This window comes from Tursiops truncatus, chromosome 7, assembly GCF_011762595.2.
Source record: "Tursiops truncatus isolate mTurTru1 chromosome 7, mTurTru1.mat.Y, whole genome shotgun sequence".
Classification (NCBI taxonomy): Eukaryota; Metazoa; Chordata; class Mammalia; order Artiodactyla; family Delphinidae; genus Tursiops; species Tursiops truncatus.
The window spans coordinates 65,861,102-65,875,695 of record NC_047040.1 but is presented as its reverse complement, the minus strand read 5'-3'; the positions used below and the strand labels follow the sequence as shown (position 1 = coordinate 65,875,695).

The following is a 14,594-nucleotide window of genomic DNA, read 5'->3' as shown; positions in this document are numbered from 1 at the left end:
ATGATCCTTGGGTTTTTACACATAACTCAGGCCATCTTATGTTGGTTTCTGTTACTTGCAAATTATAGTCACTATTAATAATGAGGAGCTTGGAATTGACTTTGAGATAAACATGAAAAAAAATCTATAGAACTTATTCTCTCTTTATAGATATGAGTGTATACTTATGAGTGTGTATGCACGTCTGTGTAGTGTCATGTGTGTATGTATTATGCATATATACACATATATCCATATGAACTGGATAAATCAATGTCCCTGAGCTCCATTCCGTATGTCTAAAATAAAGGGGTTAGACTAATGATCTGAATTAAGAGGTTATACTTTTAGGAATTATGTCAATGATTTGTTAGTAAATCACCAGAAGATATACCGTTGCCAGAAAAGAGAGTCCAAGATAGGCACTTTGGGAGTTCACATACTTTCCATGTTGTTTCATTGCTGAAAACAGTTGGGCAGATCTTTTGGAAGTGCATTCTCTGGTGGTTGCCTGTTATTTTAACTCTGCCCTTGGAAGGTGATCTCCAGTCTATGGTGACTAAGGGTGCTGGTAACACGAGTTTGGGTAAAATAGCAAAATTTAACTGTAAAGTAGCAGTGAGACTTTTCCCCGTGAATTGGCCCTGGAGGTAAACCATGAGGAGTGCCACGTCCGTATGGACAGAATATTGGTGGGAATCATGTACCAAATTGAAGTGTCCACAGGGTGCATAACCAGCAGTTGGCATCCCCAAACTTGGCTGCCTTCTTTTTGATGGGACCTCAATATCCCTCACACATAAAGCACAATGCTGGGTGTGGCCCAGGTGTTCAATGATGACTGAACACTGTGATTGATAAGCCAAGTTCATAACGCCAGCTGTCATCAGTATTTGAATCCTTATTAATGCCAACTATTTTACATATTTTTTTACAAGTATTTTCTTATTTCACACTGTCAACAATCCTCTTTTTATTCCCATTTTAAATGTTAGGAAATCGGGACTTAGAGAATGAAAGGAACTTTCCCCAAATCACACTGCTGATAGTGGCAGAGAATGCTAAGCCAGCTTGTCTGACTCTAAAGCTCACTATGCTCTACTGCCTCTCTCTTCTCAACCATATTTGGAGGCAAGTGAGAATGGCACAAAGCGTTTTGCCTTATACCTGATTTAACTATCAATTATAGACTCTTCACAGACCAATATGGATCTGAATCCTAATGTGCTCCTGAATAGCATTGGCTGCCTAGCAGATAAGTTCAGGGGGTCATAAACTGTTCAAAAATTGAACATCAGTGTTTTTACAATGTGGAAATACATGGATTTCTAGCTGTTATTTTTGCTGTGTATTTTCAGAATGTCTGAAAGGGCAGCTTATCTTCTATAGCACTCATCTCTGCGTGGCTCAGCTGTTCACATGGACTTTACTAGCATGTGTCATTGTTCTCCCTTTTCCTGTATGCCCTAAGGTAGGGCACTTCTGCCACCCACTGAAGTTCACTTCTAAAAAGCTAATAGCTTTGGGGGAATAGCAGAGGGGTTATTTATTTTTTCAAGTTAGTGTGGAGAAAAAGGAATAGAGCAGATTCTTCCCAGATGCCTGATTTCTAGTCAGCATGCTGCTTGAGTCCCTGATTGAACACACTTCAGCCATCCTGTGCCTATGGAGAAAAATACTCCTGCCTCACGTCGCTATGGTAACTGATGCTCAGCAGGCAGTTGCAGTTTCATTTAACATAACTGGCTTTTAGAACTTGAGGGGAAAGTATGCTTTCATGTAAGAAAAGGGATGACGAGAGATTTAATTAATGTGTTTCAGCTTAACGTAGGGATACAGGTCACTTCCACTGTTTGACCGTAGCGTGTATAGCTCCATTTTATATCTGTATCAGATCTAAGGCATCAAAAGGTGGACCATTTCTCTCATCATGTGTGAAGTGCACAAAGTGGGCAGAAACGGAGAGATAGGGGTTGTGCTGAAGCCTTTGCAAAAGGTTTTTCACTTTATAAAACCATCTCGGCTTGAGAGTGTACGGGAGAATTGCTTCCTCTTCTCGCATCCACAAAGGAGGCCTGAGTGATGGGTTGCTAGGCAACCTCACACTGAAGACTGGGGCACTTTGAAATTAACATAGCTGACCTCCCCATCATCTCTGCAGCTCTGCTATTCAAAAGCATTTTGTGAGGCCATAGGACTCAAGAAAATAGATATAAGATGTAAATACAAAAATAAAGAATAGGGGAAATAAATCTGAATTTTTCAACGACCAGGATTCACTCAATGAAAAAAGGCAGCAGTTTGAAAAAGCAGGTTGAGGGTAAAATGGTGTTAGTTGCTATAAGCCAGAAACTAGTATTTTGAATAATGTAAGAAGAAAATTTCCCTATGTTTTTAGAGACGTTTATAACTGCCATGTAAACTATCACAGCAAGGGGTCTGAAAATACCTAAGGGCAAACAAAAATAGATCCATTTATGATCATATATATCTGCTACATATTTTTTTAAAAATCTTAACTCTCAATCCTCAGCACATGATGTTTCGCTTAAGCTCCAGAGTTTCCTACTCTTTTTCTTGCTACTGCATCATTAATATGATACTGGTTGGTGTGGGAAGGGATGGTATTTATTTTGCAAGTAGATGAATATTTGGAAGGAAACTGCAAAGCTGGTCTATGGAGCAGACACACCCTCCTGTCATCAACAAATTATTTAGTTTGATTTTTAAAATATCTCATACCACTGGGAAAGGCTTATGGTAACATTTTAAAATACGCTGTTAAATTTGTAAACATCAAAATCAGTCAAAATTGGTGGTACTGGGAAAAGTGGGAGACAAATCCTGAGTTCTTTTTGGTAGGATTTTTTTTGTTGTGAGCATCTGGGTGAAGCAATTTTGAAACTATTTTAGATGGATTATAAGACTGAAGAAATGAACAAATATGATGAAGTTGTTGGGACTCAGGGTCTCATTGTGGAAGAAGGGACATGGGAACACAAGAACCCTATGGTGATAAACTGGATTTGGAGGAATTGATGTAATTTTGTGATTTCTGAAACATGTTTCAGTATGTGTGTATTTACACCTGTGTATGCATGTATATGTGTGCACATATATACGTGTATATATGCATGTGAGTGCATATATACACGCATATGTTTTCTGTTTGCTGAAAGGGTTTAGAAACAATTCACCCTAGTGGCAGTGAGCACACTTTACACTAAGTTCTTGATCTCTAATACCATTGCCCCACTAAAGGGAACCAGGGCTCCTCAGAGAAATGGCTGATTCCAGGGCTGGGACAGGGTACTTAGAATTTGAACCTGGGATATTTTGTTATGCTAGAATGTAGGAACATGCTAAAAAAAAAAAAAAGGAAAAGAGAGAAAGAAAAAGATAGGGGTAGTCACAAGGACACCAAAGGAGCCAACTTGAAGTGGTGCCGCTGGCCAAATCTGAAACCATTTGAGCACCAAAATAATTAAAGGCATTAATGAATTATGAACCAATGAAAAAATAGGAATTCATGAACACATATTAAATAATAAATATGTAAAAAAAGTAAAAATAATAATAAATAAGCAAAGGAGGGGCTCTTGTTTATAGTAAAATGCTAAGGGCTGACTGGTTGGAACATGTGGAGAAAGTGGTGACGTTAGAATATCATCATTTATAATCATCATGGTGAATATTAGATCAGGCAGGAATCAGGCTAATCTAGGGGAAATTTTTTTTTTTTTCTTGCGGTACACGGGCCTCTCACTGTTGTGGCCTCTCCCGTTGCTGAGCACAGGCTCTGGACGCTCAGGCTCAGCGGCCATGGCTCACGGGCCCAGCCGCTCCGTGGTATGTGGGATCTTCCCGGACCGGGGCATGAACCCGTGTCCCCTGCATCGGCAGGCAGACTCTCAACCACTGTGCCACCAGGGAGGCCCTAGGGGAAATTTCTGAAGGAGCAGAATATTTGTAAGATCTTAAAGTGTCTCCTCATAGATTGGTTATTAGTTGCAAGGGAAAAAATAACAATTATATGGTAGAAAAGTTTGACATGTGTAATCAAAATTAATGTCTCCAGTAAGGGCAGGTGGACACTGTGTGTTTCCAGATGTGATACCATGAGGACACCACATCACTTATATAGTATTATGGCCAGAAACACTCAACTCAGATTGAATCTTAAGGAAATATCAGGCAAACCCAAAACAAAGGAACACTCAAATTAAAAAAAAAAAAGCGGGGGGGGGGGGGCAGAGGACTGTATTTTCAAAAATAGCTATTTTATAAAAGACAGAGGAAGGCTGTGGAAATGCTCCGGGTTAAACAAGACTAAAGACATGACAAGTAAATGCAATACCCAATCCTAGAATGGAACCCAACTGGAGGGAAAAGATGCTGTAGAGGATATTATTGAATCAGTTGGCGGTAAATAGTGGCAGGTTAAAAGTTTTGTATCTATGTTAAATTAACTGATGGTCATAACTGTACTGTCATTAAACTGGAGAATATCCCTATTCTCATGAAATACACAATGAAGTACTTTGGAGTACAGAGGCATGTATGATGTATGCAACTTACTCTCAGAATGTTCAGAAAAAACATTTTACATATAGGTGTGTATATGTGTGTGTGTATAAATGTATATACAAAATTTGTATATACAAAGAGAAGATGCAAATGAGGTAAAATACTAACAATATTTTAGTATGTATCTGGGTAAATGGCATGTGGGTGCTCTTTGTACTTTTCTTATTCACGAAACTTCTTTAAGTTTGAAATGATTTCCAAATGAAAAAATCAAAAATTTTGTGTGGAAAAAACCCAATTTTTATTGGAACTAAAGCAATGAATATTTACATTTTAAGAAATCTGTGGAAACAGCAGTAAGCTAACTCACACAAAAAAGATACTACACTTCATAAGAGACAGTAGAGTTACTTGTTCCGCACAGAGAACTGACATCAGGACCCAGACACATCTCATTGGTCACATTTCTTCCCCTGAAATCTGTGTGGTCTGTGCTCCATCATTTTAACTTTGCTCTTGGGTGTTCTCAATATCCTGGACTTTCCCCAATCCCCGTGTCCCCCTCAAATTATCCTCTGCAATTTGTGACAATGTGAAAAATTGGCTGGAAACTTGTCAAGAAAGTATATGTCAGGGAGTTTTCATTCATTGACTAGAGCAACTTCAAGTATTTAACTTAAATTGTTTGAAAAGAGCATTTTTGTAACTGCTTAGCATTTTAGCACACTTTTTCCTCCAGTGTTAAGCTTAGGGTGTTTTCCAAAAAAAGTTTAATCTCTACCTGTGAAACAGGACCTATTACTCATTATAAGTGAGGATACTACTGAATACTTCACAGCCCTGTTCTTAGTGTTTCAAGTTTTTTTTTTTTTTTTTTTTGTTTAAGGTTCTTACATCATTTACCCATTAAAAATAAAACTAGCCTGCCTCTGGCGGAAACTGAAATAGTAATTACTTTCTTAAAATACACTTGTTTTTTTAAAACAGAGTTTCTGTTACATTGCCAAAAGAATTTGTTTGAAGAAAGATAAAAATAACATACACACTATTTGAAAACAGCCTCGTTTAAAAGTTGCCATAGATTCTAAGGTTATACCACTAGAAGGAAGACATTTAGAACCTGCTCATTACTCAGCTTTCCTCATTTATGGGATCAAATTGTTTTATGGGCAGCGTGCCAGATTCATTTACGTGCAGTGTAAGACAAATTGTAGAGTCAGGCATTTCTCTAGAAAACATCTGGTTCTTAAGAAGAGTATTAAAAGGTGCGTAACACTTTTTTGCTCGTAACTATGATTTATGATGTTACAGTAACCCCCCTCTAATCTGGCAGGCAGACTTCCAGCAACCACAATCAGGAACCTGGAAGTAAGTGAAAATACTTCAGAGCTCAAGGAAAACAGAGGCCCCCAAATTCCATGCGTATGAAGGAGTGGTACTGCCTTTAGGTCAAAGTCCACTTCATTATAAAACTGATGGAGCAAATTAGCATAAGGGCTCCTAAGCCCACCTTTATATATCTAACACCTCTTTCTACAGTTATTTTGTTCCTTGACTCCCTTTACAAAAATCACACATCCCTCTCAACTCTAATTCTCCTAAACCATCCCCTGGACCCCTTTTCCTCCTCAGGCTTCCCCCTTTTCTCTTTCTTATACCTTCAATATCTACTGACTTTTCCCCATAAATATTCCAAGATGCTCAAGTAGCTCCTGTCTTGAAAAACAAAAAACAAAATCCCTTTTATAAACCTCTGTAGCCATCACTCTATTGCTCCCTTACCCTCAGCCCTATAGCCAAACATTTTTCTCTTCTGTCTCTAATTCCTCACCTTTCATTCAAACTTTGTTCCAATTAGTAAGGGATCCTCTTCCTCCAAGGGGGTGCAGTTGCATTTGTGAGACCCAGAGTGCTAGCTTCTGCTCCTCTGCTACCCCCTCGGGTCGGTCAATCTGTCCAGGGCTCACACGACACAACTACACGTTGTGGCCCTGTGTGATTTCGGGTATTTCCTCCAGTTTCTTATTAGTTACATTTGGTAGGATCATCATTAAAACTCGGTTACTAGTAACAGTGAACTCCTATTACTGTTGCTATTGCCACTCTCCTATTGCCATTTTCTGGCAGTCTTTTTCGATCTTCTACTTCCTGAATCTTTTTCTCTGACAATTGAAATAAACCAGATTACATTTTGTACAAACCATTAAAGTGTGGGTGTTAAGAGTTTTTCTATTCCTCTTTAAGAAAGCTATTCTTTTTTTTTTTTTTTAAAGGGAAAAACCCTTATTTTTAGTGTGTGTTCCTTGCAGTTAACTTGAAAAATGGCAAATTTTTCATCAGATATAACTACTGTTAAAAATTGGGTTAGTTTCGTTTAGTTGTGTGTGTATCTTACATATACATCTATTTATATTCTTTTGCAAATTAATGTTATACGAAGTTGTTTCTTGTATTTTCACTTATTTTGTGAGAATCTTAGCAGTTAAAAATCTTTAAAAATTCTTTAAAAAATAGTAAAAAAAGAAAAAATCTTTGAAAACAGTTTTTGATGACTACATAGTACTCCATTATTGGGTAAACTAATATATTTGACCACTTCATTTATGCTGAATGTTTTGGCAATAACCAAAAAACCCAAGCTTTTTGCTTCTACAGTGTTTTAAACCAAAAAACTTTGAGGAAATTTCTGAATGTCCCCTATGATAAATTTCTCTAAGTGGGATTACTTGGTCAAAGAACAGAATCTTAAATCCATACTTCCAAATTCCCTTCCGAAAGGATGAATGTGGTGGTTTTCTTGCACTGTTGCCAATCTTTCATTAAAAACAAAAAGCAAAATAAAACATACAAGCATTTGCTACTTTATCAGCACTAGCACTGTTAATATGATCCTGTTATAAGGCTCTTCACTTATCTCCAGACCCAAACTAGGAGAGTTCCTGTCAGTCTTAACTGGTCTCTTGGTTTCCATAGTGATTCTATTATCTATTCTAGTGCAAAGTTAACCTAGCTTCCTCAGCTGTCCATACATAAAACCCTTCCAGAATTGCTCTAGCTTCTTGACTAATGGGAAAGAGAGCTGTTTCCTTTTGGGACCCAGTTCACCATACTAGCTGGCCTAAGGTCAAAGGGCATTGAACTTAAAAATGCTTCCTTACTATGAGGGTGGTGGTATTCAAACCCCAAATGCACAGAAAATTCATTCATGTTGTGTCCCTCCCTCCCCGTCCTCCGTGTGGGCCCCAAACTATCATTGAACATGCCATGGGCACTGATTCCTTCAAGCAGCAGTTCAGTTTGAGTTCCAGCTTTCCTGGATGTACAGTCTTGGGCGTGTGCACAAGAAAAACGTCAGAGATTAGTTAGTGCTAAATAGAGAGTTTAACAAGGGTGACAGGATACAGACTGACGTGATGGCTACTTTAGAGTGTTGGCCTGGACACGGACAGGGCCTCTGAGAAGGTGATAATAAACTGGTACCTGAATGAAAGAAAGAATAAGCCTAGAGAGGGAAGCTTGGAGACAGTAAGTGGGGATTAGGGGGAGAATTCCAGCAGAGGAGAGAAGGTCAAAAGTCTGTTCGAGATGGATGAAGTGAGATTTATGCATGCAAAGCGTGCAACATAATTTCTGGTGGGGGAGGGGAGCAAGAGAGAGAGGGAAGGAGGGAGGGAGACAATGAATGAGAATCTTGACTCCTGTACGGCTGTGCTTCTAGGGGAACTGACTAGTCCTCTCCATCTCTGCTTTGCCTGCATTGTCTTTTTTCTTCTGTGAAGGTTCTTCTCAACTGCAACTACTACTTGACCCTGTTCGGTTTATAGTAAGTAAGTAGAGCTACTATTTATTAAGAGCCCAAGTGAGTTAGATTCATTAGGTTTTATGTACGTTCTTTCACTTAATTCTTACAACAACCCGAGGAAGGTTACTATCCTGATACATTACTTTATGGATAAGAAAAGCAAAATGAGGCTCAGAGAGCCTATGTAACTTGAGAAAGTAGTAAAGCCAGACTTTAAACCTAAGCCGGTCTGACTTCAGAGCCGTGCTCTTCACTGCTCCTCCCTTACACTTCTCGGTGGCAGCTGCCACATGTGTAAGAACGTTCATTCCACTCAGTTCTTGTTCCTCATTACCTAGCCACCTCTGTGACAGGACGCTCAGTTTCATCTGCTAGCCACATGCAGATAAAAGAGTTTTTCTTATAGACACTGCCTCTCTTAGTTATGGAAGGCATCTTAATATAGGAAAGGCTGGTGGAATCCAGGTTCTGAAAATTTTTCTCTGACCTTGGGCAAATCACTTAGTTGGAGCCTCATCTCATCATCTGAAAAAATACTATTTCTCTGGAGAGCTGACTGAGAAATAAAAGACCTAATTTAAAGAAAGTTTCTAGAATAGTATCTAACAAATGGCAGAATAAGTGGCTGCTTAAGAAACAAAAACAGGGTTTCCCTGGTGGTGCAGTGGTTGAGAGTCCGCCTGCCGATGCAGGGGACACGGGTTCGTGCCCCGGTCCGGGAGGATCCCACATGCCACGGAGCGGCTGGGCTTGTGAGCCATGGCCGCTGAGCCTGCGCGGAAAAAACAAACAAAAACAAACTCCTCATTTTACAGATAGGAAAACTGATTTGGAAATGTCTTGCTGGGAGAAGAGATGTTCTACTTTCTCTATCCAATTTCCATGATTCTAGCATTCCATGATGCAGGCTCACTGCAACTACTAAGGGTATTCTGTTATATCACGTCTTTAACAATGTCCATTCAGGCTGAAAGGTTATAGCTAAAGAGATAATCTGTCACAGTGCCAGAACTGTAAAACAGGGATAATAATGTCTATATTATAGGACCGGGGGATAAATGTAATAAGACATGTGAAAGCATTTTAACAGGCATGACATGTTTCATAAATGCTCTACTTATTAAACATTTTCATGGAACGCCATACATAAAAGAATGACTAGAATTTTATAACATATAATTGGAATTAAAAGGACTTTGGAAAATTGGAGAAGTGATCAGAAACTAGAATGTAGCTCAAAAGAAATAAACATGAGGTACTTAAGGAAAAGCAAGAGACTTGGAAAAATACTGTTTATTGAAAATGCAATTAAAATTGAAGACTGTGTTTATTGTATTTTTAAAGGCAACTGAAAAAGGTATAGATAACATACTAAAAATGATGTTAAGAATTGAGTTTATGAAGATTAGGTTAAATTCAGTGTAAAGAGTGAGTGCTCTCCCAGGGTGGTGGCAGGGATTCTAGGGAGAGCGGGGTCTGCAGCTGTGTTCACACGGTGTGCTTTGGGAGCCCCTACTGACCAGAAATATTCTCCACCAGATGTTACAGTGTCTAAAGTTACACCAAAAGGCCTCGTCTTTGGGCTAAGGTTAAATATTGCTATAAAGGTTTACCTATTTAAACTAATTTCAGGTACTGGTTATTTCTTAAAAGGGATCACATAGGCATTGGGAGCAGGAAGAATCAGTTCAACAGAGAAGGGAAACACACACACTCTTTATACTTTCCCACAAAGACTTTTCTAGGAAAGCCACATTTTCTGTAATACTACACATTAACATGGGGAGTCTACCCTGATTCTGCAAAATTCACCCTGTCTTTTGAGTTCCAAGAGGAATACAAATCATAAACTTATAAAATCTTTATTAAAAAATATATTTTCTTTTTCATAAATATTTACAGGGAAATTTACTCAAACCTTTGAAATAACAGAGACTATCACAAAAATGTTTAACAGAGCACAACAATATTGTAAATGTATTTCCTGAAAGAAACTAATATTCCTTAGAAAAGATATAGGATACTTAACTACCAAGATTTTAACAAAATATTTTTTATAGAAGTGGGTTATAATCTTTACCACAGAGTCACCAAATCTGCACCTAATCAAGAGAGTCAAATAAACCAGCTTTCATTCACCTTCTCCATCAGAAGACATCCATTTAACATAGTGTTTCTCTTTATATACAATAGCAGCCTCTGCTGGAGAAAGAGAAGTATGCTTTCTATTACAAAGTATTAGCTCAAACCTATTTTGAACTGGAAGAACTCAGATTCTTTTCATTTCTTGCTTAAAAAAGCTAAAATAATTTTCAAGGTCTTAAAGATGTACGAGCCTTATCAAGTATATCTTTTCTGATTTTGGGGTAAGTTGGATGTGCTTCGAGAACCTGCAAAAACACACACACAAACAAAAAAACAAAATAACAAAAGCATAAGAACTTGTAAGTCATTATCAAGAACTGCGGAGTCACAAAACTTACTAGAAACAGCATTACAGTTGAGATTTCATTATATTAATACTACAAATTTAACAACACTTTTTAAAGGTGATATCTGAGATGCGTGTGACATGATGACTCATTTCTGTTAACAGCAATTAAATGAAAAAGGTAGAATATAATACTACACGTGGAAAATACAACAAATATAATTATTTCCTTAATAGATCAGTTACAGAAAACAATTATGTATCGATGATTTAAGATACTTTAAATAATTTAGCTATTAATGCATGATATTTAATAAACCCTTAGTTATTTTTACCCAGGAGCACACATCAGATTTACCTGGAATGATTTTGAAACATACAAATTTCCAGGTCTACTGAGTCTAGGAGTAGGGGAAATTCATTAAAACAAACAAACAAAAAAAACCCTCCACAAATGATTCTAATGTATAACCTTACATTAATGTACAACCTTAGCCTTAATGTGAAATGCTGCCTTACGCAGAGACTCAGTAATCAATAGCAATCGCTGGGGCCAAGTATTTACTATAATGATGCTCACACAGCTATCCGGGATAAGACACATCACAAAATTCTCTGCTAAGGAGCTTTTCTTGGAGCTCCCAACAATGTTTAGTAAAATGCCTTATATGGAATATCAATGTGACAATGTACATAAAGAAACTGCAAATTCTAAAACTGCAACTTAAATATTTGTCATTTTAACAAGGGATCATTTAGTCAGGAATCAATTCCAGAAGTGTAATTGAATGACTTCTAAATGACACAAATACCTCTTTAATTTAGAAATCTGAATCCTCTAATAACCAGAGACTTAGACACATACATAAGAACTTCTATTCAGAACAGTGATGTGGAGAATCTATAAAAATCCTGAGATATCTTCTGACTTAAGGATTACGTTTTATTTAACATGCTTCTCTAGCCTCTTTCTTTAAATTGACGTAAACATTTTATTTGAGCCCAATTAAAAACATATGTTTTTTTCAATTTAAGTAAACTTTATTTTCTAAACTTTGAAAACTGGTAGTATCTCCCAGATATATGTGATGAGTCATTTAACCAAAATATGACGTCTTCTATCTCTATTCATGTACATCTTGATATTAATTAAAAGTAGGAAATAGTCCATCTGAAAAATTTTAAGAAATCTAAATTTAAGTTTTACCTGGTGACATACGTCAATTGCATCCACAAATTTTTTTGCTTTTAAGTAATTAAATGCCAGTTTGTATCCTGTAAAGACAAAAAAACCAACAATGATATAGTACTATTTATAGAGCATACTGTTAATATTACCTTTTTTGGCCTCCTCCTTTGTTTGCTTACTCTAATATTAGAGAACTCTTAGTGGAGGCTGGTGACTATACTATGATAGAAATGATAAGATAATAGAGGGTGGAGTGACATAAAAGGAGAACAGGTAGGAAAGAAAATGGAGTTGTAACAAAGGACCACAGCTGGGTTAGAAGATGGCCAGCCATCCCACAAATGCGGTTTTGCAACTTACTAGAAAAGTCCCATTTGTTTCAGATTATGGTAAAAACTCATCATAGGGCAGTAAATGATAACACAGCTATTCATTTATACAGTACAGATTTACTTAACATGTCAGGCAAACTGGTTCCTTCAGTCATGAGGTTTACACTCCATTAGGAAAGAAAGTACCTTATTTAAGTAATTATGTAAGTACATGAATAATTTCAAAACTGAGATAAATGCTGTGATATAAAGGTACAGGCCAAGAGCACTGTAATAAGAAACCTGGTTGGGGAGGGGGTGGGAGTCAGGCACGGTCTGAAATCTGAAGGAAGAGGCATAAGGTAGACCAAGGGGGTGGGAAGCAAGAACACTGTTAGGCAAAAACTGCACACGGAAAGGCCAATGGTAGAGGGAGACATAGCAACCAAATGGACCTGGGGTGCACGAGTGGAGCGCAGAGCAGGGGGGAGAGCGGCTCAGAAGACACTGGGTTAGTCATTAGATAGCCACATCAGCGATGAGTAACAAGCACCACAGTTACTGACAGTGAAATGTCACATTTCAGACACTGACAATTTAGAGGAAAGTTTTAAGACATTCTTAACTGACTGTTGTTCTGTAACAATGCCATAACAGTAAGCAAACTAAGGAAAAGACAAAAAAAGTGGACTCAATAAATAAGATATAACACAATGTAAAATAATATGTAACTAATAAATTAAATATCTTGCTTTACCATTTAGAAATATGAAAAAGGGAAATCTGAATGTTGCTCTTAGGCCTTAATCAAAGTACCAAAGCAAGTTTTTAGAATTTCAGAACAATGTTTTAAAAGAATTGCTGGCTAATGCAATCATACGGTAGCAAAAAGTAAGGAAAAAGAATTATCTAAAATTCATTGTATTCGACACACACACACACACACACACACACACACACACACACACACACACACACACACACACACACACACACACAAATGAGAAATGTCCAAGATGAAAGCAGTAAGTGTCAGAGAGGTAAACTTGGTATCATTAGAAAATAATTATAAAAAAGATTAATAAATAGAGTTTATTAGAGACCTGGACTCAAGTCATAGGTTTCTTTCAGTCTTAGTGTCACCTCAGAAGAGTTATTTGAAAACAAGCCTTCTGTACTTCAAATTAGTTGATTTGAAATAGTTAAGAATTGCTAATGATGTGTTTGCAAACATGTGAAGTAAATTGAATTTAATGTTGAATACTTTCAAGCATTCACCTAACAAAGCCACTGTTAAGCACTGAAAAAAAAAGGAACATTTAAAAGGACATTTAAAAAGGAAAACAACATAAGATGTCATGCCAAACATGGAAACTAGAGCCAAAAAAACCTAGACTTAACTTTTGGTTTCTGGCTTCCTGACTAGCTTTGAGACCTTAGACAAGTCACCTGAGCTGTCAATCTCAAGTTTCCTCATCCAAAAATGGAAGGATAACTCTGCTCTTAGTGTAAGTTTAAAGATCAAATGAAATACTTGTTGTGAAATGCTTTTAAAAATTTGAGTACCACGCAAATATTAGCATTTTTTTCTGTGTAAACACTAAATTAGAAGCACAAAGTTTTCATATTGAAAGAAACTTGATAGATCATTTCCTTCAAAAAACTTTAGAGAGGAAATGAAGAGCTAGAAATGGCAAAGAACACGTGTACCGCAGCTGCATGACACCTGTCAGGCTTCTAAGAATTCAACTCTTTGTAATCAGGAAAAAAAACGGGGGAGAGAGAGAGTGCGCTCGTGAACACGAACAATGTGAACAGCCTAGTGACTGTCACGTAACCTGGGAATGACTGAAGGGAGAAACATGACTGTGTTCTCCTCTCAGTGGATCTCAGTTCCTGGTGCCTTTCACAGTTACAGTACTCACGCCTGAATCCTATGAAAAGAACACAACCATGATTTGAAGGATTTCCTGACAAGTGAAAAAGTGAAATAAATGCATCTCTAACTTGGCCAGGCAGGCTGGGGGTACTGGATGCCATGATAATCTTAAGGAAGAAACTGTGAGAATTAATTTAGAGCCTCAGAGAAATGCCAACTAAGGAGAAGTCAGAGGAACTGAAAAAATCACCTATAAAACACAAAGATAACACAGTGAAGGAACTACTGACTTGAAATCTCTTTATTTGCTGGTCTTCCAAGGAACAGAGTATTTAAATAACTGAGCTTCTAACTGTATTCCTTCTGGGGAATAAAGCACCAAAATTAAATATATTTTAAGGATTTTAAGGAATGCTCATTTTACAAGCTGATTTTATTCTGTAAGACGCACAATACCTGAGAAGGAAGCGTTAGTT

The 14,594-nt window shown here is 37.4% G+C and overlaps 1 protein-coding gene across 2 annotated transcripts in view; it reads right to left on the bottom strand.

Moving 5' to 3' along the window:
* Positions 1–10,154: 10,154 nt before the first annotated feature.
* TTC21B (tetratricopeptide repeat domain 21B) overlaps positions 10,155–14,594 on the bottom strand; it is an 85,413-nt gene continuing 80,973 nt past the window's right edge. For both annotated transcript variants that reach the window (XM_019923154.3, XM_033860061.2), the window contains 2 exons: positions 11,947–12,014; positions 10,155–10,698 (listed from right to left, as the gene is read on the bottom strand). In XM_019923154.3, coding sequence (XP_019778713.2) covers positions 10,621–10,698; positions 11,947–12,014 — 146 coding nt within the window. In that variant the 3' untranslated portion in view covers positions 10,155–10,620. The remainder of the gene's footprint in view (positions 10,699–11,946; positions 12,015–14,594) is intronic.